The 25358-nt window shown below is 30.3% G+C and overlaps 5 protein-coding genes across 6 annotated transcripts; 2 read left to right on the top strand and 3 right to left on the bottom strand.

Annotated features, from left to right (window-relative positions):
• Positions 1 to 2313: 2313 nt before the first annotated feature.
• Positions 2314 to 4373, top strand: LOC126686092 (probably inactive leucine-rich repeat receptor-like protein kinase At5g48380). The gene is made up of 2 exons (XM_050380119.2): positions 2314 to 3268; positions 3480 to 4373. The coding sequence occupies exons 1-2, from the start codon at positions 2354 to 2356 to the stop codon at positions 4371 to 4373; spliced, it is 1809 nt and encodes a 602-aa protein (XP_050236076.1). The 5' UTR covers positions 2314 to 2353.
• Positions 4374 to 4766: 393 nt separating this feature from the next.
• LOC126686093 (probably inactive leucine-rich repeat receptor-like protein kinase At5g48380) lies at positions 4767 to 12086 on the bottom strand. Its single transcript, XM_050380121.2, has 8 exons — positions 12048 to 12086; positions 11919 to 12005; positions 11109 to 11308; positions 10983 to 11048; positions 7640 to 7915; positions 6689 to 6771; positions 6364 to 6509; positions 4767 to 5642 (listed from the first exon to the last, which is right to left on the bottom strand). The coding sequence occupies exons 1-8, from the start codon at positions 12084 to 12086 to the stop codon at positions 4767 to 4769; spliced, it is 1773 nt and encodes a 590-aa protein (XP_050236078.2).
• Positions 12087 to 12797: 711 nt separating this feature from the next.
• LOC126653426 (polygalacturonase-like) lies at positions 12798 to 15435 on the bottom strand. Its single transcript, XM_050347322.2, has 4 exons — positions 14972 to 15435; positions 14021 to 14310; positions 13676 to 13904; positions 12798 to 13161 (listed from the first exon to the last, which is right to left on the bottom strand). Exons 1-4 carry the CDS (start codon positions 15410 to 15412, stop codon positions 12943 to 12945), a joined length of 1179 nt encoding a protein of 392 aa, XP_050203279.1. The 5' UTR covers positions 15413 to 15435; the 3' UTR covers positions 12798 to 12942.
• A 3037-nt stretch (positions 15436 to 18472) lies between these two features.
• LOC126686293 (polygalacturonase-like) lies at positions 18473 to 22544 on the bottom strand. Its single transcript, XM_050380332.1, has 4 exons — positions 22078 to 22544; positions 19692 to 19981; positions 19319 to 19547; positions 18473 to 18915 (listed from the first exon to the last, which is right to left on the bottom strand). The coding sequence occupies exons 1-4, from the start codon at positions 22513 to 22515 to the stop codon at positions 18697 to 18699; spliced, it is 1176 nt and encodes a 391-aa protein (XP_050236289.1). The 5' UTR covers positions 22516 to 22544; the 3' UTR covers positions 18473 to 18696.
• Positions 20680 to 21475, top strand: LOC126686295 (ATPase 11, plasma membrane-type-like). 2 transcript variants are annotated; one of them, XM_050380333.2, is made up of 3 exons: positions 20680 to 20938; positions 21092 to 21151; positions 21275 to 21475. In XM_050380333.2, the coding sequence occupies exons 1-3, from the start codon at positions 20759 to 20761 to the stop codon at positions 21359 to 21361; spliced, it is 327 nt and encodes a 108-aa protein (XP_050236290.1). In that variant the 5' UTR covers positions 20680 to 20758; the 3' UTR covers positions 21362 to 21475. The 2 variants fall into 2 exon arrangements, with proteins under 2 accessions (XP_050236290.1, XP_050236291.1); XM_050380334.2 differs by lacking the exon at positions 21092 to 21151.
• Positions 22545 to 25358: the final 2814 nt, after the last annotated feature.

Raw genomic sequence — 25358 nt, 5'->3', positions numbered from 1 at the left:
AAAGGTGTGGATTTTGATGTTTAAGGGTGTAATTGAAAACGAAAGGTGTGAATTTGAGTGAGATCGGCAATTTTATAACTTTACGGTGCAAACAAAAAAAGGTTATTTCAGACCATTAGTCCTATTTTAAAGTTTACTTTAATATAATTATATATTTTCTACAATATTTTTCTTCCAACACATTATCCTATATTTCATACTAAAAGAATATTTTCTATATTTATTTTTACAAATCAATACTACTATATTTAACTATTTATCAATTTACCTCTATATTTATATTTTAACCACATACATTTTCATCTATTAATAAATTTGATAATGCTCAAATAATATTAAATTAATAAATTAATATTTTTGATTATGTAAAAATATTTAATATTTAATTATAAATTAAAAAAACAAAAAAATAAATTAAAATTACAATGATAATATTAAAATGATAAATTGTGAGTTCATTTCCTCCCACAAACATCCCCTCCCCTAATTATATAAAAAACTATATAAATTATAATTAAAAAATGTAAAATCAATTAATTAAAGGTCTAATACTTTAAAAAAAATCATCCTTATAACCCCTTTTCGATTATATCCCGGCGTTGAAAATTTATCAATTTACCCAGTTTTGTATTTTATCATTTCAATTGTACGCTGAAATATTAAATTGACGTCTTTTTAATTTGAGAAAAATTTAAAAACGTTCTCCATGTATAGCATATATCAATTGTATAAGTTTAAAATTTATTAAGATTAAGTTAAATTAATTAAAAATTTAGATTAGTTTTAATTTGATTAAGATTTTTAATTAGTTTTTAAAAATAAAGGAGTTATTTGTACCTTTTAAATGGAAATAGATTTAATTTTATCTTTTAACATGGTTAATTGAACGATTTCATCTTTTAAATAAAAAATTGACAAAAATTAAAAAATTGGATACAATTGAAACAAGAAAACGTGAAATATGGTAAAATCGACAAATTTTCAACATCACGGTAAGATCGAAAAGGGGCTATAAGGTCATTTTTTTTAAAAAATTAGACCTTAGTTAAAATATAAATTTGTATGAGTAGTGTAAACTTATATGTAAGTATTTATTATTTATAAATTTTGTTTTAAATTGAAAAGTTGGAGTGAAAAATTATAATTTAAATCTAAAAACAGATATGAGTTGGAGATGGTTTTAAAGAGTTGGCAGTCTAATTGGATGTCTAGATGTATTTTTGAATAGTTATTTCTAACTTTATTCAAACAGAAAATTAGATTTCGAAATAAAAAAAGTAATGAATAAAATCACAAGTAAGCTCCCATTTTCTTTTACGTGGAGTTCTTGAGAACCCCACTCGATGACTTATTAAATGAAGTCTTCCATTTTTGTACATCAATTTCCATTGGCAGCTACCAGAAATTGTTATCTTCGTGGAAATTCAGACATAACGTCCTTTTCGTACATATGTTTTTAAACCCCAACAGATGACCGATGTGATTATTGGTTCAAATTGATTCGATCAGCTATTTAATTAACTAGTTTCGCTTTACGTGTTATGCATGTGGCTCGTTACGTAACTCGTCAATGAACATATTAGTAAATTTATTATAATTATATCAATTTTTATTTATAACTAATATTAAATTAGTTAAGAATTTTTAATATATTCAGTAATTAAATCTTTTTCCATACTGGATTTATTCTTCTTTTGGTTTTATAATAATCATAATTAAATAATTAATTTAATTTTATTAATAATATTTTTAAAAATAATAAGATAGAAATTTAAATAATATTATATTGAGCAAATAAAATATTTTAATTTTGTAGTTCAATCAAACTAAAAGATAGGTATTCCTACTAATTTGGAGACAATCTAGTTATTTTTTACATACTAATTAGCTAATTTAGCTACCTATTCTAATTAGGACTTTAATTATAATAGTGATTAATTAAATAACTAATTAGTTAATGACTATAAAATCTCTATTTAGTAGTAAACTGAAAAGGATTATTCAGTAAATTTGCCTGTCCCCCTTCCCCCATCGGTGCTTTTATATATAGTATAGAAGTATAGATTAATTGAAAATTATTTATATTAAAATTAAATTACAATTTCAAGTCTCAGCACAGTCAAGTTAAGACTGATTTACCAAAAAAAAAAAATTAATGGGCTAGACCGTATTTTTAATTAAAAAAAAAAAACGAATCGGATTGATCAAATTTCGGCTAAACAAGTTGAATTGGCCAGTCCGATTCTTATAACCATGTGTTATACTTGACTTAGCTAGCCAGAGTCAAGAGTGACGACTATGTGATCAATTTTGATTATAAAGCAATATGAAAAACACAAGTTAATAAACAGAAATGGAAATGACACATAAAATTAGAAGAAGAGTGATACTTTTAATTATCTGTTCATTTCTGAGTTATTTTACTCCAACTATTTGCACTGAGTCTGATATTGCTTGCTTGAAATTGATAAAAGCTTCCTTACAAGACCCTTACGGATATTTTACTTCATGGACCTTTAACAACAACACAGAAGGTTTCATATGCAGATATACTGGAGTAGAATGCTGGCATCCTGACGAGAACAAGATCATAAATCTCAGACTCTCTGACATGGGGCTCAAAGGTGAGTTTCCTAGGGGTATCAAACATTGTACTAGCTTAACAGGCTTAGATCTCTCCAGCAATGAACTTCAGGGTTCAATTCCGTCTGACATCCAACGCTTACTACCATATGTCACAAGCCTTGACCTGTCTTCCAACAATTTCTCTGGCGAAATCCCTTCGAGCATTGCTGATTGTTCTAATCTGAATGCTCTGATTCTTTACAATAATCGTCTAACTGGTCGAATTCCGCAGCAAATAGGTCTTCTCCGACGGATCAAGACCTTCAGCGTGGCACATAATCTGCTATCAGGACCGGTGCCAAACATTGCGAATGTTTCTATACGAGCTGACAGTTATGCAAATAACAGTGGACTCTGCGGAGGGCCATTAATTAAAAGATGTAAAGAGCATCATCATCATCAAGCAATGAAATTTGATTTTTCGTTCAAAGGTGGGTTTGCAATTGGATACTTGGTTAGTGTAGTTACGGTGATTGTGGTGTATGCATCTTACTGTGTACCTTGGGTGCATTCTGGTCAAAGGAACAAGATGATCACTGTTGCAGCTATGATCTTGCTGATGATCAGGCAGAAGAAGAAAAAGGAGGCAGAGTTTGACCAATTCAATAGCTTGTCCGCTATGGAGTTTCTAGATCAGATGCAGGTACTCCTCAAATTAATACTTTGGTATTTTATTTTTACCTCTAAAAGGATTTTCTACTACATATTCAAAAATTAATTTGAATTTCATCTCATGCCAAATGACACCATGAATTTATTATAGTTAGATCTCGAGCATGACTATCAGTACAGTCAATTAACAAAAAAAGATTTCGTTTCATTAGTACTAATAATATTAGTGAATGCATCCGCAGGTTTCCACTTCGGAAAAGTTTGTTACAAGAATGAATTTTAAAGATCTAAGCAAGGCAACTAATGATTTCAGCCAACATAATATCATTGAATTGGGTGAAATAGGAACTACATTTAAAGCCACTCTTGCCAATGGTTGGTCCCTTGCTGTCAAGAAATTTTCCAACTCTCAACAATCTGAAGAACAATTCATCACCGAGTTGAAAACATTAGGAAAACTAAGACATGATAATCTACTACCACTTCTCGGATTCTGCAAAGAATCAAAGAAAAGACTACTGGTTTATAAATACATGTCGAGAGGACACCTTTTCGACTGGTTACATCCAACAGAAAGCGAGAACAAGAAGAAAATTCTTAAATGGCCTTTGAGGGTAAAAATTGCAGCTGGTGTAGCAAGAGCCTTGGCGTGGCTGCACCATTGCTGCGAGTTTCGTGTTGCCCATCTCTCCATAAGCTCACAGTGCATTCTGCTAGATCAGAATTTCGAACCAAAATTGTCCAACTTCGGGATGTCTTCGATGATTAATCCCAAAGAAGTCAATGCGAGCAGGGGATTTTGCATGGACATCGAATTCTGGGAAGAGTGTTTTATTAAAGAAGATGTTTTCAGCTTTGGAATTGTGCTTCTTGAACTAATTACTGGAAAAACCGCTACCTCTTTAAAAGGTTCGGATGAAAGCATGGAGAAATTAATAACTGAAGCTCCTTCGAATAGTTCTTTAAGTGTATGCGATTTAATGGACGAAGCTCTGATAGGGCAAGGACATGATCAAGAGATCTTTCAATGCCTTAAAATAGCTTGTAATTGTGTTCATAGCTATCTTCAGAAAAGGCCGAGTATGCTCGATGTGTACACAACACTTAGCATCATTAGTGACAGTTATGAGGTATAAAAATCTTAATACTAATTAAAGTATTATTTTATATTTCAATGTTGTATGGAAACTCTGAGTTGTTAATAATTTTTAGTTTTTTTTTGTAAGGTAAAGACTTCCTTTAAATTCTACCATAACATTAGTAATTGCATTATGATTTATTTAATATGAAAGAACATAAAAGAAAAAAAAAAGATACAAGCAATTACTATAATTGTTTCTAGCTGAGACTACAGATGAATTTATGTGAAAGAAAAATCTGTAATTTTTTTTTGTTTTTATAGATTCATAAGTTTTTCTGTCAATAAAAAAAGAATTAATTGCAAATTAAATCACAAATTTTAGCGTGATTTGCAATTACAATATAAACTTTGAAATTTATAATGTCAGTTACCGACTAATTTATACATGCTATCCACATTTTGATAAGTAACTATCGACGTCTACCTGAGATCCAGCCACCAACTTATGGTACACTTCAATCATCGTTGGCCTTTGATCCGGAAGAGTCTGAAGACAATCACAAGCAACTTCCAAGAAATGCAACATTTCATGCTCAAACCTTTCACCTATTACAGATTTATCAACAACGGAGGACTTGCGATTTCTTACCAGATCTTCCCCTGTTATGTGTTCTTTTAGAGAATTGAACGAAGTACGATTCCTTACGGGATCTTCCCCTGTTACGATCTCAAGAAGCAAAACACCAAATCTATAAACATCCTTCTTGAAAACATTCTGATAAGAGTTCTTCGAATTCTTGGAAATGAAAACTGCTCCACCAAAATTTGATATCTTGGGTTCAAAATCATTATCAAGTAAGATAGAGCTGGAGCTTATATTTACATGTGCAGTTGGATAAGCAGAGTTACTATGGAGATAAGCCAATCCTTTCGCAACTTTCTTGGCAATGAAGACTCTGGTTGGCCAATCCAGACAGCTAGATCCACCATTTTCAGGATGTAGCCAATCGTAAAGCTTGCCGTTTTGCATAAATTTGTAGCACATCACAAACCTGTCTCTTGATTCTATACAGAATCCCAGGAATGGAACCATAATATTATGCTTTAGTTGACTCAGAATTATCAACTTGGAAATGAATATTGTATCCAAGTAATGAGATCCATTTAGTCTTTTAGCTGCAATGAAACTCCCACAAGGGAGTTCTCCTTTGAACATTGTCCCCCGTTTTCCGACCTGAATGATATTTTCTTGGCAAAATCTGTCAGTTGCATCATACAGTAGGCTGAAACTTAACCTCGTTGTCAACTTCTCTAGTTTTGATATCTATTGACAGAAAACACTTGAAATTAATTTGTGTCTAACAAATTAATCTAAACAACCACAATGTAATTTTGCATGCCCTTTTTGAGAAACACATTCATTGCTGAATCCGTTGCTAAATTGTCATGATTATGGATCTAAATTAAGGAGCATTTTTTTAAGAGAATTTAGCGGTGAATGAGCCACGAACAGAAAAAGGTAGATCTTGCCTAAAACCTCTCTCCGCTGCATTAATTAATCCATCGCTAATAAATTATAAATTGGCGATGAAGTTTAGGCCGTCACTACTCACTATTGCATGTTTTCTAGTTGTTCTGAACTCAGTTCAACGCTCATAGCTATCAATCACCCTATTCGCAAAATAGAGTGGTTAAACTTTTCCATGGTCCGTGAACTATACACTTTTTTAAAAATACTATTATTGTTAATTTGTTATGTTTTAATTAATGAACTTTTATGTTTACATGAATGACATTATCATAACAATTTAGACCAATTATTACTAATGTGACAATCGGAAAGATGAGCAACCACTCAATTTTCCGTTATCATATTATTGTAGTAACATGAGTTGACATAAAAATGAAAGCTCAATAAGATATAAATAATTTGAACGATAATAACCGTGTTGTAAAGGACCAAATTCGGTAAAATCTTTAAATTTAACCCTCCAAAATGTAGTAACGGCAGACTAAAAATTGAAACTGAAAAAGTATGCACAAACCTCTTGAATTGCTTCTATCATCTTCTTCTCGCGCCTTTCGACTAATGAAGCCATCATCGGCGTCTCCATCATCACCTTGTTCTTCTTTCTGACAACCGGTCGCTTGCGAGGCTTGTAATAGCGCATGAAAAAACCGATAGCTAGAACTAAAGAAAATATATAACCAATCAAAAATCCAGTCCCAAATGTTTCCATCAATCTGCCAACCCTTTCAACAAACACTTTGATTGTACGTAGTTCAGGCTTTGTTTGATTTATTCAAGATATAGTCAATGGCCTAATCCAAAACCACAAGGAACTGTAGTTGACCTTTATTTAATAATACAGACTACAGTTTCCCAACCCTTCTCATCACAGGATGCGTAAGTTGAGCTTTTAATATTTAAGAATGACGCTCCATGATCATGACTGTAAAAGATAACAAAGAAATTGTTAACAATAAATTCATCTCTAAATTTATAAATATATATTTCTGTCGCAAAATTTGTTGCCATGGCGCGAATAAGACACATATACTTGTTATGAATTAAATTGGTTACAACCCCAAGATGCACATAGTGAGGTTGTAAGTTCAAACCGTACTCATATATGAAATGTTAAAAATTTAGAGGTAGAGTTTGCCTCCCACAACTGGATTAGTTTGAATGTGAAAAGTTTAAAGGTGTAGTCTGATATTTGAGATTCGTTCAGAAAATCTCATGAATCTTGTATTAAAAATAAATAAATAAATTATCGGTTTCTAATTAGCTACGTATCGGATCCTCGCCACTAATTAATGGTGCATCGCTTATCGACAAACTCTTGGTTTTAATTCGAGATGAATTTACCAATGTATTTATTTTCCACCACTAGAACACTATGATTGTTTCTTCAAGGCAAAACCCATACGGAGGCCCCTGTACTATATATATTTTGTTCGAAAGGTCCCTATATCAAAGTTTGTTATGTTCGGATCCCTGTACTTGTCATAATCCTTTTTTTAAAGCCCTTTAGCGGACGGAATTTGGCAAGTGCATCACACCCTCCGTTAATGAGAGTGGATAACAAAGAGAAAATGATATGGCAAATTTAGTTTTTATAACAAGTGATGACATGGTTATTTTATATGTGACTGTACATCTTCTTCTTTCTTCTACTGCTCTACACTCATACCCAAATAACAAAAACGGGTTCTTCAATTCAGCTCACCCAGTTTATACTTTCTGAAACTAATTAACCTAATTCTTATCAAAATAATCTTAAAACAATTATTTATTATCAGTGAGTTGAAATAAACAATTCTCTTCCTCCACCTTCCACTCCTCCAACACCGGCTGCTCCTCCACCTTCCACTCCAGCAACACCATCAGATCCGCCGACAGCCACGCCATCTCCGCCATCTTTACCTACAGATTCATCTTCTCTGCCTCCTTCAGATCCTTCAATTCCTCCAACGTCCACGCCGATTCCTCCATCTCCGTCTTCTACAACACCGTTTCCTCCAACGCCACGTTCCGGTAATACACCGTCGACGCCTACTACGATAGGTAGATCCTCCTCTCCCTTACCATTACTACCTCGGCGAGTCCACCGTCAGGAGATTCATCGGAAATATCAACTGGAGCGGTGGTGGGAATAGCTGCTAGTGGAATAATAATAATTTGTTGCCGGAAAACGAGAAGAAGACGTGACAGTGAAGCTGTTTATTATTTCCCTCCACCTCCTCTCCCTAATAAAGGTCCTTTTTTTTATTATTTCATTGCTTCTCTTATATCTGCTTTCATTAAAAATTCAATTTTGCTTATAAAAATTTGTTCTTAATTGTGTTTGGTGAATTCGCAGAGAATTTTGCATTTGCAATGAAATCAAATTTAATTGGCATGCATTCACAGCAATGTCAAATTCTAATCTGCAATTGCAATGAAATTAATTAATTGCTCAATTATTTGCTTAATTAAAATTTATTGAGGGTTGATTTCTTGGTTATCTAGAAGAGAATTTTGCATTATGAATTAGCATACGATCAAAGTAAATATGGAGCAGTGTTTGTATTTGGAGAAGATGGTAAAGTAGCATGTTTGCTCCCTCAATTTTGTTTATCTTTTAAAAAGAGAATTATGACGTGGCATTGTGATGTGGCATTATATTCTTTTAGTTAACGGTAGTTTTGTTAGTTAACGGAGAGTGAGTTACACATGCCAAATTCCATCCACTAAAGGGCCTTAAAATAAGGATTATGACAAGTACAGGGATCCGGATGTGACAAATTTTAAGGTAGGGACCTCTCAAACAAAACTGATATAGTACAGGGGCTTCTGCATGGGTTTTGCCTTTCTTCAATAGATATATAGTTAGATCCCTACATCATTTTTTAATATATAACTTTATGGTTGGTTAGAAAAAAATATTTTATATATCCATAACTATCACCAAGTTGATCCTTAAAAATAATTTCGACTATTTCATTAATTAATTTTCAGTAATCATGATAATGAAATTGAAGCAGTAAATTTTAAATATGAAAAATCTGATTGATAAAAAAATAAATTTTATTTTAGTCTCTTGTCTTATTTTTCTGATAAATTGATCAAAATTTTATGAAAAATAAAAAAAATTGAAATTATCAATTGAATTTTATAAAAAGTTGCATATAATCATTAAAAAAAATTTGTTACTATTTTTTTAAAATTTCTCCAAATATGTGAGGATTTATCATAAAAATAACTTAAAATATTGAACTATATATGACATTTTTATTAATTAGACTTTTCATTTTCTATTGGTTTATTGGATATACTTATTAAAAAATGAAAATTGACGGATTAAACTGTTAAAATTAATTTTTAGAGATGCTTTTATCAATTTAGTTATAATTGTAGCTAACAATATAAATTAATTTTCTAAAATATTAGTATTATAAAATAGAAGTTTAGATATAAGTCAAGTCGAGTCCTATGTTAAAACTGTAGTGAATTTTCCACCGAGAAATCACTACTAGATATTGTTAAAAGAAGGCCAAATGTTGTAAAAAGGTCAAACCTTTCATAAAAGTTTCACAAAAGTCACGACCTTTCAATTTTGTCGATTTTGGCCAAAAACAAATTATTTGATTTCAATTGTGGCCAACTATCAATTTGATTTCAATTTGCCTATGTGGCACCTATGTGGCGCCTATGTGGCATGCCAAATATTGAAAGGTCAGGACTTTTGTGAAACCAAATAATTCATTTTTGGTCAAAATCGACAAAATTGAAAGGTCAGGACTTTTGTGAAACCAAATAATCAGTTTTTGGTCAAAATCGATAAAATCGAAAGGTCAGGACTTTTGTGAAACTTTTGTGAAAGGTTTGGCCTTTTTACAACATTTGGCCTTAAAAGAAGTCTACGCCGTATATATGATGTCAATCCCACAAACAGTGTACCAAAATTTCCAAGAATGTATATATGTCAATATCAATGAAAAAAGGGTCAATCCAGTCCCTTAATTTATGACTCAAGATTAAATTATTTATGTTTACCGTTGATCAATTAAAGGTAATATTTTTGATTGTACAATATAAACAAGATGAGGGATCAGAATAATCTCATTTTATTCTTAATTGACGGCCTAAACTAAAAAAAAATCATTTTTAATTGATTAAAATAGTTGAAAATGAGTTATTTGATCCCGATTTGTACTTTTAGAGACCAAATTGACCCTTCACTTCAATATCAATTGTTTAAATGAGTAGAGAATAAATTAAAAGAAGAAAAGAAATGAGTAGAGATTAAACTGTGCCATCTGCAAATATTAAAGGTGATGTTACTATTCCTATTTAATCACGAGTTTTAAAACGTCTAAAGTTTTATATTTTTTCAATTCGATACAAGTTAAGATAAGTAAACCCCACTATGAAACTACTATAAGAGTATGCAGATCAATAGATATTTTTAAAAGAAGTCTAGATTTAAGTCAAGTCAACCACACATATGATATAGTGTTATATACAACGAAATTTCTAAGAATAAGTAGAGAATAAACTGTGACATCTGCTAATATCATAAATAACATGGTTGCACGTAGCAGTGTAATTTCCATTTAATGTGCTATAACATTTTCATGTGGTTAGCTCAAATTAGAAGTTTTATGATAATCTGTTAAAATGATAATAATTTAGATTAATTGTACAAGACGTATATTATAATTTTTTAATTTGAGAAAAAAATATAATTTTTTTTAACAAAGTTCCTTTGATATAATGGGAATGCGCACCATTTATAAAGCACATATACTTATTTAATTCATGTACCACACCACAGTGAAAATATATTATATTAGTAGTAATAAGTCAATTGTTTCATTTTGAATCATATGGTTTCTGTTATTGTCAAATTCTGGGCCGAAAGCAACACACATGTTCCCATTTTTTTTTTATGAATAATATGTATATTAAGACCACGAGAAGTGGCAAAAAACCTTAACTTATAAGCTTTCGCCAAAAGTGGCACATTCAAGGTGGCACACTAGAGGCTACGACTCAGAAAAATGCCAAAGAAAATAAAGTTATCTGTCCGGAAACAGAATACAAAAAGGATTTCTAAAAAAATCCTTCCCCGAATAACTGAAATCCCTATTACAACATTTAAAAATAAAAACTGACTTCGAAAAACAGTTAAAAATTATTGTCTCTTTACTTGAATCTTTATGCTGAAAGACTCTAATGTTCCTGCATTTTCATATCTCCCATAAAACCAAAAACGAAAAAACTTGCCAAAACTTTCAATACGGTCCTTTTGGTATAATATTCACCCATTGTACCATAAAATCACCAAAAGAGTTTGGAAAAGACCAAAGAATATCGAGTTTTTGAAGAACGCCACACCAAATATTCCGAGCAAAAATGCAATAAATGAGGATATGATCTTGAGTCTCGACAACACCACAATGTATGTTCTCATTCTTATGTCCGAAGTATTTAGAAATCTGCTGTCAATTACTATTAACTAATTTTTAGTCGTACACAACAGCCTAGCTACTATACATGAATATGTTGAATATGTTGATTAACGAATCTACGCTTTTAATGGCAGATGAGAAAAAAATTGACTTTTAACCAAACATAAGTTTTTATTAATATATGGCTTAATCACCAAAAAACCCCCACCTTTTAGCCCCTTTTCAAATGCACTCTGATGTTGCAATTTTATCAGTTGCACCCTAATTCACATTTTTGGTTTTCAATTTCACCATCAAGTATTAAATTGATCTTTTTTTCATTTAAAAAAAGTTAAAATAAGTCATCCATTTTTAACTTTTTATGTGAAAAAGAGTTCAAACGAGTACTTTATAAGGGTTTTTATGAATTTTTTCCGAGTGAAAAATGTCCAATTTGATTTTAAAGGTGGAATTGAAACCCAAAGGTGCGAATTAGGGTGCAACTGACAAAATTGCAACGTCAGGATGCAACTGAAAAGGAGCTAAAAGGTGAGGGTTTTTTTTGGTAACATACTAACATGTCATCAATTCATGCATAGTTATTCATCCAATAAAAATGGTAGAAATTGCCACATTAGATATATAAACCAGCTGCAGAAACCTCAAGACCTCGTATGCAGAAATCCCAAAATTTCACATGCAGTAAACCAGTTGTAGAAATTTTAAGACTATCTGCAAAACCTTGAGACTCCAATTGCAGAAATATTGATTTTCAAGCACATAAAAGTACATTTGTATTAGCATCCCTCAATGTTGCATTGTGGTTCATATTGGTCAAATATGGAGACAATATATTTTCTCGCACTTGGTTCTGTATTAGGATTAGAATATTAATTTCTTTCTGACACTTTCTTTTCTATTAGGATCACAAGACTAAGTTTTTAATGGATTATCACTTAAATTGTATGTAAATGGTTATAGTATAAATACTACTTATACCCTATTGGAAACTTATTATAAACATATAGAATAAAAAAATTCTCTGTCGTGTGTGGATGTAGACTAGATTAATCGTTCGTTTTTCTTTTTATGTTTATTTTTTTGCTGATCTAACACTCAAGTTAGAGCATATAAATTTGGAATGACCGCTTGTAAAGGGATGGTTGAAGAAAACAAAAATGGGGAAAAATTGATAAATTACTCGAGTAACTCATGAATAGTCTAACTCGTTTACACCCTTAGTTAATGTTGCAGCTGCCATCAGCATGAATGGCTAGGTAGTATGATCTCAATAAAAACAGGATTAATTTGTACACGACGTAGAAGAAAATTAGTAGTTGGGTTGTGATGTTAGCATTTGATAGATTCATTTGATGAACATGACTATGGCTTGATGATTGGCCATATTTAGTTATTACGTGAAGGCTTTTGGCATATATTAAAATAGATTAATAATAAGTGTTATACATAAGTACAAATAGAATAATGCACAAAATCTACAAAAAATGTTCTCATGAAACAAGCTAATTTATTCACATCTCAAACCAACAAAAGCATAATTTGAATTATGATGAACAAGAATTAATTCCTTTGCATTATATAATTGCAAGGCCGGGCTCCAACAAACTGTTAATTGCTGGAAACACCTCAGGCTCAAGCAACAGACATCTATACAATATCTACCTTTAGAGACAACTCGAGGGCTGAATAATTCCAGTTGCTGTCCCGTCTGCATTACTGCAAGATGCAGAAGCTGGCTCATCCTTGTAGCTCAGCTTCACGTCTTGCATTTTGATCCCAGTGCATGGATTCATTTTACTACAGTCAAATTTCACTGCTACTTGTGTTGCCGATGTTCCGTATATATTCTTATATGTGATATCATCAATTTTAACACCAGATTCCTGTTCAATACAAAACCATTATTAAAATCTAGTTTTACAATTTAAATTGCTTTAGTCATTTAAAAATATCTCACCTATTCGATTTTTCTCGTTTATGATCCAACTTTTTAAATCGTCAATTTAACCAATTTTCTAACTTTTAGTTTTATTGTAGCCATTTGTTGAGATTAGAATGAAAAAAAATAATCAAATATGACTATCATATTGCTTCATATTGTTTTAATTTGTCTTTTTACAATCCATAAATTAAAGGGTATAGTGAATTTTTTTCCAATTCAATTTACAAACATTGCTACAATTGAAACGAAAAATTAAAAAATTAGGATAAAGTATAAGATTTTCAAAGTTTGGAGTATAATCAGAAAAAGTCAGGAAGATAGTGTATTTTTTTAATGATTTAGCCCCTATATTATTAGAATTTCAAATTTATTATAATAATATATATTAAGGTACCGAAAAAGTTAAACATTAATAAAAATACGAAGAAATAAATGATAATTTGATTTGATCATACCTGACCAGGACAATTTTTGTTGCCAGGGCAGTAATTTTGACTGATGACTATTGGATTTTGGACATTAACCATAACAGCATCTTGGAAAATTATGTTCCTGGCAAAGCCACTACTAGGTCTCCCCCATGATTTAATTCTCACACCATTCTGAGTACCTGAAAAAATAACTGTTTTAACTGTCACATTTTGTACACCTGCCTCTTTAAGATCCCATCCTAAACTCCCAATGCTGCATCAATTAAACAGCCAATTATTTTAACGGTTAGTAATTAATTAAAGGGCAAGTGAAAAGAAAGTAATTAATTAAGTTGTACGTTTTGAATAATTAATTAATTAATTAATTACCTGATTCCATGGCCAGGGCCACATGCTATCTTTTCTATCCAAAAATTGGTTGAACCAGGACCGATTGATATACAGTCATCACCGGTTCGGATCTTGCAGTTGACGATTGTAACGGCGTTTGATTGTTGTACGTGAATTCCATCGGTGTTAGGGCTTTGGCCGGAAGCTGAGACGGTAACGCCTTGGATGTTCACATTTTGACAACCGTTGATGACAATGTGGAAAAATTGGCTATTTAACGAAGTTAATCCGTTAATAGCTACGTTCTTTGAATTTAAAAATCCAAGTGACTGCATATACACACAAAGAAACAGAATCATCAGTATTTTTTGTGCATGGGAATGTGCTAGAGAAGGACCACTTATCTCTACCTATAATTAGGGTTTAAGCAAATAGCTGACCTTTGAAATCCTCAGTTAATTAATTCTGACTATTAGATTATTATGAATATAATCTTCAAGAAGAGAATCTTAGTTTATGGAAACTGATCTTCAAAAAATAGATTCATTTAAATATACAAAAAATCCAAATCTTTTAGAACTTTTAATTTAGAAAATGTTAGTTTAATTTTAGAGGTTAATGGTAATTAATGATTGACAATAATTCTATTCGAATTTCAAAAATCATTTACTTGACATATAATGCATTAAAATTTTAATTTCCTAAAGTAAAATAATCTTTGAAAAGTATATATACATAAAGTTTTTAAAAGGTCATAAAATTGTCAATTTTAACAATTAGTAAATTGAGATAAAAATATGTTAAAAACCTAAAATAACTGAAATTAGAAATTTTAGTTAGATTTATAAGAAGATAAAAACGTTTGGATTTATTGAACTATTAGGCTCGATTTCAATTTATCACTAATATTTTTTTAATTAATGAAAAATCTCTTCAGCAACTTCAAAACTCAACAACAATGAATAAAAAGTATTTAATAACCTAACTCACCGCAGCACCACTAGGGCAATTCTTGCCGGAAGATTTACAATCCCATAAACTAGAACCTTGTCCGTCAAGAAACCCACCAGAAACAGTAACGCCGTCAACATACTTAAAGTAAATCCAGTAGCCAGCATCACCAATAACATTATAATCTGACGGAGCCACAAGAGTTCCTTCAATACGAAATAATATTGCATTATTCTTGCATGGACCTTTAAATTCCACATTATTCAGAAAATATTTCCCTGATGGAACATAAACAGTGGCTGGCTTACTTGAGCCACAAGCTTCATTCCAAGCTGATAAAAAAGCTTTGGTTGAGTCAGTTTCTCCGTTAGGTTTAGCCCCATAACTCAACACACTGAATCTTGCTGCATTTGCTACTGAGGAAATTAAGAGAAAAATGATAAGTGAAAGAACTGAAGCAAATCTTTGGTTTTTGGCCATTTAGAGAGAGATAGTTAGAGAGATAAAATTAATAATTATAATTAATAAAGGAAGAAATCTTGAAGGTGAAAGGTCAGACTATATGAAAGGGGTATTTATAGGATTTTTGAAATTATGAATGTACGTGGTTTGCATGAATTAATATAACTTAAAAAAGGAATAAAGTAATGTTAGTTGCCAAAAATTTGAGATATTAATATTTTAAGTTCTTAATTATAAAAGTGAATTATCTTTTCAAAAGGGAAAAAAGAAGCCTTTTCTTGTATGTATAATAGCTTGCATTTGCAGTTTGGATTGGGGTTCCATGTGAAGATTTGCTTATAGATTAGAATAAAATACTGTTATGTTCACATTTTTATTCTTTCTTATTTATTTATTTTGAGTGGAAGTCTTAGTGTTTTTGTTCCATAATCAATCTCTATACATACTTTTATACTTTTTGGGAAACTCTTGATATGGATAATGTTCGAATTTAATTTTAATTTTTTTTGGTATATAATAGAAAACACATTTAAACCTCACATTTTCATGTTTAAAAATTTATACTACTATATGACAGACTAATTCAAACTAGGGTGAAAACAAAAATAATCAAAACATTGCCTGACACAAATTTTGAAAACCTAATAAAATTTAGGGCTTTTTTTAAGAATACCTCATTTTCTGAAATTTTGCAAAAATACTCATTTTTGATAATTTATTAATAGATTATTGGTAACTCATTGGTAGATTAGAGATAAAAAGAGTATTTTTCCAAAAATTTAAGAAAATGAGATACAGAAAATAATTTCCCTAAAATTTACAATTAATCAGTCAGATACTTTAGATCTAAGTCTATAGTTTTTATGGTTAATCAAAACTGAGAACTCGTTAGAGTTTTTAATCTTCTTTTGTTTATTGGAATGGTGAAAATCAAATGTATTTGTTATATTTTAAGTTTAGTATTTAGATTTACGAATCATTTGGCATAAAATATTTTTATTAAATATTTAATATTATTGTTATTGTTATTTTTATTTATTAATATTATAAAATGACTAAAATCCAAAAGGTCTAATAACCAATTAAAGCTTATTTTTTTTTGACTTCTTCAATTATAACTAAAACTTTTAATTCCATCAATTTTATCTCAATTTAAATACTGATACGAACTCTTACAAATGGAGGTTGGTAAGCGACTTGATATCGCTTAAGTAAGTTCTCGGTTCGACTCTTGTGAATGCAGAAAATTTCCACTGGCAGACTCACTCATCATGCCAGGTGCGCGACACGGGTCGGATCCGAATTAGTCAGGGCGAGACCCTGAAAACCATACGGGCTAATAAAAAAAAACTGGTCTGAACTCCAATTCTTCTTTAATGTGGATAGACATGTAATTAAGCGTGAGATGAAGCTTACATTGGATAAACTTTTTAACAATAAAAGCTTATTGGTTAAATGTAAATTAAACCATAAATTTTAGCACTTTTTTTTACGAATTTTAAAATTTAACAAAATTAATCACTAATTTTTATATTTTGATAAATTAGAACACCAAACTATATTTTGATAAAATTAATGATGTGGACATCAAAATATACATTATTTCGGATACCACATTAGCATTTTTAAATAAAAATAGCTTGGTATTCCTATTTGTCCAAAAAAAAAAGTTTGTGACTGATTTTAATAAATTTTAAAGTTCATGTTACAATTACAAAACAGGCTAAATTTATATTTTTTTGGCAATTAACCGAAGTTTTATTGATTTAAATAATTCAAATTCATACGATATGTTTCAATTTCAACAAATATATATGTCTACTTTTAATTTTAATTGAATTGAGTTTTTTTTGCAAAGTGAGCATGAGAAGAATAACAAACAGAGATTGACGTCATATATAGATATAAATCAGATCTCATTGATATATAATTAAATAAAGTTAGAACAAAAATAACAAAGGCTTAATATATCATTTGACCCCTACACTATACACTTTTATTCTCTGAGACTCTTAAACTAATTTGATATTCTATTGGACCTCTTAACTTTATTTTTTTTCTATTTAACCCGTCAATTGTAATTTTTTTGCCGATCTGACCTTTTTCATCCAACGTGGCAAAAACGCGTGTTTTCAAATACGTTGAAGCGCGTGAAGGATAATTAAAATGCATAACTTGTTCTATTTAACCCCCGAACTACACTATTTTATTCTATTTGACCCCTGAACTTATTTTATTTTCCTATTGCACCTTCAAACTTTTAATTTTTACCCATTAACCTTCTCAAAAATACAATTATTTAACTTTTATCCATTTAATCTTCTAGAAAAATAAAAAAATATTGAAATTTAGTCAAATAATTACATAATATAACTTGTTATACATGTATATATTTGTTACATTTCAATAATGATAAAAGAAGTTTTGTCTTTTTAACGATATTATAAAATATATAAATTTACTATACTGTGATAATATTAAAAAAAGACTGATTTTTTTAAAAAATTATAATTTTTAGTATATTTTACGAATTTCCAATTATAAAAATTTTAATACACCAACTTTTAATTTTTTGCAATTTCAAACTTTTCAAATCAATTCTGAATTTTTAAAATTTGTGTTAAAATTGGAAAACACGCTAAATTTCATGACTTTTAAAGCCTTAAATGATTTTTTCAAATAATATATAAAGTACATCATTTTTTATTTTAGATTAAAAAAAATATTTAGGCTTAATATATTTTTTGACCTCTAACCTTACTTTTTTATTTTCTATGACCTCTAAACTATTTTAGTGTTCCATTGGACCTATTAACTACTTTTTTTATTCTATTTAACCTCATGTCAGCAAAGCCATGTCAGTAATTTTGTCCACGTCATCGCGCGTGGTCTGCACATTCCGAATGAGGGGTTAAATAGAACAAAAAAAAGAGTTAAGAGGTCCAAAAGAATACGAAATTGGTTTAGAGGTCGCAGAGAATAAAATGGTATAGTTTAGGGGTCAAATGATGTATTAAGCCAAATAACAAATATAAATATAATTCATTTTATTTATTAATGAATCAATAATCGGTCTTATTACATAATAGAGAGTGATTAATAATTTAATTCTCTTATATTCACCATAGCAAAGAATTAACCACTTGCAAGGCCGGGCTCCAAGCAACATTCCTATGATTAAGTGCTAGAAGCGCCCCTGGCTCAAGCAAATACTTGGCAAAATAATCATCTACTCATATTATCAACTTTTCTTTCAATTTGATCCTATTTATACATAAATAAATGTATGCATTCCAATCCAATTAAAGACAACTACTAGGTTGTACAAAACCAGATTCTGTTCCATCGGCATTGTTACAAGATGCATCAGCTGCCTGATTCTTGTAGGTTAATTTCACATTCTCCAGTTTGATTCCGGTGCACGGATTCTTTTTACTGCAGTCAAATTTTACTGCTACTTCTGTTGCTGATGTTCCATGGATATCTTGATATGTTATATCACTAATTTTAACTCCAGATTCCTGTTTATCAATGCAATATTTCTTGATTCAGTATTGAGTTAGATAACCAATCAAACGAAAAGTAGTCTCGAACTGTAATTTTATTATATCTAATATGTTATTGCATGCGAATATCTATTGGACTTCAAACGTGAATAAATAAAGAGATATTTTATCTTGTGTCTAAATATTTAATTAATCAAATGAAAATTGTTAATGTCAAATCTGATCAATCATAACAATTCATGTCACATCAAATAATTAATCAATTCAAAATTAAATTAAGGTTCTTAGATAAGGAATCAAAAATTATTAATTTTATATTACGAATCAGAGATGTCCCTAAAAGTGCGAGTTTTCGAAATCAAATTCCAAATTAAATCAATTTTAAAAAGATTTAAAAATTTAAGTTTTTTAGGCCTACCTGACCAGGACAATTTTTGTTGTTAGGACAATAGTTTTGATCAATGACAATTGGGTTTTGGACATTGGTCATGACAGCATGTTGGAAGAGTATATTTCTTGCAAATCCACTGCTAGGTCTGCCCCAAGACTTGATTCTTACTCCATTCTGAGTACCAGAAAATGTAACTGATTTAACTGTCACATTTTGTACACCTTCCTCTTGAGGACCCCATCCCAAACTACCAATGCTGCATCAAACCACACAAATTTAATTAGGACCATATATAGACTCTATTACTATATCCAATATAAAATTTATCTAAAAATTTAAACTGCTTGTTGAGACTGAAACTTTAATTTTATTATATAGAATAACTGTGCAATTTTCATACCTGATTCCATGGCCAGGACCACAAGCTATATTCTCAATCCACAAATTACTGGTGCCAGGACCGATTGAGATACAATCGTCACCGGTTCCAATCCGCGAGTTGAAGATTGTTACGTCGCTTGATCGTTGTACATGAATGCCGTCGGTGTTAGGGCTATTACCGGAGGCTGAAACTCTTACCTCTTGCACTCTCACATTGTGGCAGCCATTGATGACAATATGGAACATTTGGCTATTTAGCGAAGTCAATCCATTAATTGCTATATTTTTCGAGTTGGAAAACCCCAGAGTCTGCATACACACACAAACACACCTTACACTACACCAAAAACAGCTTTTAGCAGCGAAATTGATGAGACAGTTTTATAAAGCGTCTCTGAGAATGCGTGTTTGTAAATCTGACGACGGTTGTTGGGATGGTTATTAGTTGCGCAGGTACATTCATTAATTAAATACGCTTAGAAACTGATTTTACCTAATCTATCCGATCGTTCTCCAGATCTAATTCTTTTCTCCTCTTCTATTTCCTTAGAAAAACTGATTTAACCTAATCTATCTGATTGTTCTACAAAGCCAAATTTCTGTTTTAAGTTTTTGATAATTGATTTTTGATTTTGCAACCACCAGTGAGGAAATTATTTTGTGTGTTTGTGATATCTAATTAATTCAAATTTTTGATGAAACAGAGTGAAGGTTCAGTCGTAGTCGCCGCCGCCGCCGACAAAGATGCAGTTACAGTCACAGTCGCCGCTCCGCCGCCGCCGCCGCCGCAGCAGCATATGGAAGTAGGTCCTCAGCATGTCGTGGTGTGCCGGATTCCTCACCCTGTTCAGAAACTCTCTTTGCATTCAATGCAGCTAACGTAAGTTAACTGACGGCATATTTTCCTCTCTTCTCTTTCTTAGTTTCAAATTTCTCTTTAAAGCTTATTTTCAATTTCAGTCAATTTTTCTTTTAGGTTTTGATACTTGCAGTTCATATTCTTTTAAGGTAGTGTTTCCTTATGTGCATGAGATCAAGTTTATATTATATGTGGTGCAAATCAAGTTGTCATGTTAATTTCTTTGAATGTATCATTTGATTGATTTGAGAATTTTGTTATATTTGCAGGGGAAGCCTCCAGATTGGCAGGATTTTGTTGGAATTATTACTTTGCTGTTGATCTACTCGACTGTTGGTTTTATTGAGGAAAACAATGCTGGTTACGCGGCTGCTGCTCTCATGGCTAGTCTTGCTCCGAAAGCTAAGGTTTACTCGAGAATCCTGACTGCGTTCTATATTTTAAATTATTATGGAAATTGCGCCTCTACTTTGGTGTTTATGTCATCCAAATTTGACTTAAAACTGAACTTAAAAATTTCAAATTTGTTAATAGATTTACTTGCTAAATCTTGTTAAAAGGTTCTTCGAGATGGAAGGTGGAATGAGCAGGGTGTCGCGGTTTTAGTTCCTAGTGACATTGTTAGTATGCAACTTGGAGATATTGTTCCAACTGATTCTCTTTTGTTATAAATAATATTTGAGTTTTTTTATGTAGTTGTTTCTCAGAGATAATTAATTTATTTAATTTTTTCGTAAATGTAGGATATGATGTTGCTAAGGATAAATGGAGAATCAGAGAAGACTATGGACCAAAGATTACAAGATATGAAGCATGTTTATTTTTTATAAATTTAGACAAGACACTGTATTAATTTCTACTTCAACTTACACATTACAGTTAAGGGTATGAATTAAGTAGAAGTTTCATTGAGGGTGGGAAATAGACATTAAAATTGCAAGTTTATATAATTCTTTTTATTATTGATATTTTACCTTTTAAGCATTGTATACTGATTATGATTTTGAAATAAATTAATTATATTCAGTAATTTTCATATTCTAAATAATGTTTTTTATAAAAATTTATCTGCTCATAGGGTCGGTTTTAACTGCCCCTATAAATAAAAAAAGCAAGATGTGTAAAGCCGTTTCCACAGTTTTTTTGCTCGTAGGGGCGGTTATAACCGCCCCTAGAAACCGCCGCAACGTAAAAACTTTCCCCGGCGGTAGCTCAAACCGTCTCTATTTTATAGCTACGGCTAAAAAGGCGACGCACATGTGACGGTTGAAAAAAGTGTCTCTACTTTTTATAGAGACGGTTAAAACCGCCCCTAGAGGCAATTAAAACCGTCTCTATAGGCAAGATTTGGTGTAGTGTTAGAATTAGATGTAAAATAATCACCAATATTATTTATGATATTTTTGGACTTTTAGAAGCGTGATACAAACGCTAAGAAGGTGTCAATCTATTTGAAATGTTCGGATGCGTTCCTGATTTTTAAAATCCAACTTTTCACTAAGAAATACTAAAAAGAATTACATATTGACAGTTTCATTTCACTCACCGTGGCACCAATAGGGCATTTCTTGCCAGAGCCTTTGCAAGCCCATAAACCGGAACCTTGTCCGTCGAGAATTCCACCAGAAACAGTAACACCATTCACATACTTGAAGTAAATCCAGTAGCCAGCATTACCAATAACTCTATAGTCTGATGGAGCTACAAGAATTCCATCGATACGAAATAATATTGCATTGTTCTTGCATGGACCCTGAAATACTAAATTTTTCAGATAAAATTTCCCTGATGGAACATAAACAGTGGCTGGCTTACTTGAGCCACAAGCTTGTGTCCATGCAGAAATAAAGGGTTTTGTTGAGTCAGTTTTGCCATCAGATTTAGCCCCATAACTCAACACATTATATTGGGATGCACTTGCTAAAGAAGAGGCATAGACAATGATCAGAAATGCAAGTGAAGAATAAATATTTGTTTTGGCCATTTCTTGAATTAATTGATCAATCAAGCTAGCTATTTGTTATGAATTTGTGGTGGTAGAAATGGGAATTCGAGGGTATTTATAGAATTTTGAAAGTGCGGCTGCATGATTTAATTAAAAAAATTGACGATGATAATAAATAATAAAGAGAAGCAAAGTTGAATTTAAATTTGGGATCGGTCATTTCACATTTTAAATTTTAAGTGTTTTAATTAATTAGTTTATGCAAATACTAGCAGTCTAGCTCTTTGCTTGTAAAAGTTTGATAGCTTGCATTAATTGATGTATGCTTTGTCACTGCGCTTCCATGTGAAGAATACTTGTGCATTATGATAAAATATTGCTGCAGGTTTTCACATTGTAAATGGTTTATCACTAGCTAAAGTTCCATATTTTCCAAATTGACAATTGATGAACATTTACAAACTTGCATTTCCCCCCGAAATTTAGAAATTGATTGCATTATTTAATTATAAAACTATTATTTTTATTTTACTATAGCCCAAAAATTATTTTGTTTCAATAACTTATAATCTAATAATATAAACTATTTGGTGAGACTTCAACTATAACACAATGATATTCATTGGCACTAGTCTCACCCAATATATTTTAAAAAATATTTGGCTTTGGTACTATTTTAACTATTAAGAAGAATACTGTGAATATATGAATCTCTTCTAAATATTTTTTAATATATAAACAAACCCAAATATTTTTTTTAAAAAGCCTACTTAAATCTTTTAAAAGTTATAAATCTATTCCAAATATGCCTTATATTTTTGTCTAGCGCCAAAATCCATGTATAATTTATTGAAACAAAAATGGTGTAGATATTACTTAACAAGCATGCATAGTATAAATTGCAGCCGCATAGAGGTCATCCACTTCAAAATATTACCTACTAATGTGAGATTCAATCAATATACATACTTTATAATGTAACCAAAAGATGGATGACATATATGATGCTTTTTTTGCTTGCTAAGATTAATAATAATATAATATGTTGATGTACATAAATTGGACAAATGCACGTACAAAGTTGCTTCATAAGGTGTTCTAGTTTTCTATTATTTTAATATGCACAAATTCAGAAAAGAACCACTCCTCCAGGCCGCCAAAACCGTCACCCTTTTCTTCTTTTCCGGTGTATATGCTATGGCTATTATTTGTTTGCTTGAAGCACAAGTCACTCTTTCCTTTTTTAGGTTGAAAATGTTCATATTCCTTATATTTTAATTTTAGGTCTAAGAGTATCCCAATTAAAGGTGTAACCGAGTCATTCTTTTTTTTTTTTGGAAATAACCGAGTTAATCTTACTCGTGAACTACTCAAAACTCAACTCGATAAAATGCTCGAACTAGAATTCTTTAGACTCGCTTTCTCTCAATCTTAGTGATACACGATTCAAAAAAATTTCGAGTAAACTCGTTTACATATTTATATGTTAATTTGATATATTATTATTTTAATTTTAAACTTTAAATATTTAATCATATTTTTGTATATAAATAAATATAGTATAAAAAATTTAAATTTATTTAAATGTATAAAAAAATATAGTATTTAAATATAGTATTAAAAATTTAAATTTATTTAAATGTATAAAGAAATATAGTATTTAATTTTTTATTAAATTATTAAATAATTTACTTTTCATTTAAATTAATTAAAGAAAAATGAGACTCGATTAAACTCGTTACACTCGTGAGCTTTTGACAAGTTCAGGAAATATTCAAAACTCGCCTCAAAAAACAAAAGTCCATTTCAATTTTCTCAATATTCGACTTGACTCGACTCATTTACACTATTGTCCACAATATACTCTTTAAAATTTTTATTTTTATTAATTTAAATTAACAATAAATTAAAGGTTGAATAATTTTTTTATAATTTAAATTTAAAATAGAAAATGAGTTCGGATCTTCACGTATCGAGAGTCAAATTCACTTTTCGTTTTATATCTTATCAATAAAAGTTTAGATTTTAAAATATTTTAGCTACTTTTTCTTTTGAAAATATAACATTTTAAAACAGTAAAATCAAGTAAATAAATTAATTAAAATATTAATAGTAATAAAGAAAACCCTTGAATGCACAAAAAATTACCAACTTTACGTATTTTTTGATATTTAATATAATCTTTTAATTTTGGCATATTTAACATGAATTTTCTAAATTTTTGCAATTAAGACTATATGTGTGCTTCCTTTGAAAAATATTATCATTTTACATCCAAAAAAGTGTTGGTGTCTTTAATTGCAACATTTTGAAAATTCATGTACTTTTTTACCAAATTAAAATATTATGTTAAATACCAAAAACACATAAAAATTGGTGATTTTTAGTTCATTTAATTAGCCTAAAGAAAATAAAGAGTTATAAATCAAAAAGTCTATTATACTAGAATCAAAAATTATACTCTTTGTATTTAAAATATTACTAAAAGTACTCTTTATTATAACAGTACCATTGGGGAGGCTTTAATAGTATTAAAAATCTAATTTATTTTATTTTAAAAAAAAATATCAAACTTTCTAAAGTTGTAAATTCCAGTTCAGCTAATTCGTAAATTGATTTAATATTTTTTGAAATTGATTTATCCAAATCGTGTGATAATACGCCACTCGACAACTTTCGTTCTCTTCTATTTTTTTTTTAAATTACACATTTACTATTTTAGGTACAATTTTGTAAAAAAATATAAAATATATTTCAAACAAATTATCAAATTAAGAAAGAATTGTGTTAAACTTTCCAAAATTTTAATTTTAATTTTTGAACACTATTAGACCTTTTATTTTTTATTATATTTTAATATGAACAAATGATCAATTCACCCC

Source organism: Mercurialis annua, linkage group LG6 (assembly GCF_937616625.2).
Source record: "Mercurialis annua linkage group LG6, ddMerAnnu1.2, whole genome shotgun sequence".
Classification (NCBI taxonomy): domain Eukaryota; kingdom Viridiplantae; phylum Streptophyta; class Magnoliopsida; order Malpighiales; family Euphorbiaceae; genus Mercurialis; species Mercurialis annua.
This window is presented reverse-complemented; position numbering and strand designations above follow the sequence as displayed.

What these genes read in the sequence shown, in the direction of transcription:
- LOC126686092 (XM_050380119.2), top strand. Translation starts at nt 2,354, where the DNA reads ATGGAAATGACACATAAAATTAGAAGAAGAGTGATACTTTTAATTATC. An exon ending in AGTTTCTAGATCAGATGCAG is followed by an intron (nt 3,269 to 3,479) that starts GTACTCCTCAAA and finishes ATGCATCCGCAG; the next exon opens with GTTTCCACTTCGGAAAAGTT.
- LOC126686093 (XM_050380121.2), bottom strand. Translation starts at nt 12,086, where the DNA reads ATGAACCACAATGCAACATTGAGGGATGCTAATACAAAT. An exon ending in TGAGGGATGCTAATACAAAT is followed by an intron (nt 12,006 to 12,047) that starts GTACTTTTATGT and finishes CTGCAATTGGAG; the next exon opens with TCTCAAGGTTTTGCAGATAG. An exon ending in GAAGGTGGAGGAAGAGAATT is followed by an intron (nt 6,772 to 7,639) that starts GTTTATTTCAAC and finishes TATCTTTTACAG; the next exon opens with TCATGATCATGGAGCGTCAT.
- LOC126653426 (XM_050347322.2), bottom strand. Translation starts at nt 15,412, where the DNA reads ATGGCCAAAAACCAAAGATTTGCTTCAGTTCTTTCACTTATCATTTTT. An exon ending in ATTGCCCTAGTGGTGCTGCG is followed by an intron (nt 14,311 to 14,971) that starts GTGAGTTAGGTT and finishes GTGTATATGCAG; the next exon opens with TCACTTGGATTTTTAAATTC. An exon ending in ACAAAAATTGTCCTGGTCAG is followed by an intron (nt 13,162 to 13,675) that starts GTATGATCAAAT and finishes TGTATTGAACAG; the next exon opens with GAATCTGGTGTTAAAATTGA.
- LOC126686295 (XM_050380333.2), top strand. Translation starts at nt 20,759, where the DNA reads ATGTATCATTTGATTGATTTGAGAATTTTGTTATATTTGCAGGGGAAG. An exon ending in GTCTTGCTCCGAAAGCTAAG is followed by an intron (nt 20,939 to 21,091) that starts GTTTACTCGAGA and finishes TCTTGTTAAAAG; the next exon opens with GTTCTTCGAGATGGAAGGTG. An exon ending in TTTTAGTTCCTAGTGACATT is followed by an intron (nt 21,152 to 21,274) that starts GTTAGTATGCAA and finishes TCGTAAATGTAG; the next exon opens with GATATGATGTTGCTAAGGAT.
- LOC126686293 (XM_050380332.1), bottom strand. Translation starts at nt 22,515, where the DNA reads ATGGCCAAAACAAATATTTATTCTTCACTTGCATTTCTGATCATTGTC. An exon ending in GGTCCTGGCCATGGAATCAG is followed by an intron (nt 19,548 to 19,691) that starts GTATGAAAATTG and finishes GGTTTGATGCAG; the next exon opens with CATTGGTAGTTTGGGATGGG. An exon ending in ACAAAAATTGTCCTGGTCAG is followed by an intron (nt 18,916 to 19,318) that starts GTAGGCCTAAAA and finishes ATTGATAAACAG; the next exon opens with GAATCTGGAGTTAAAATTAG.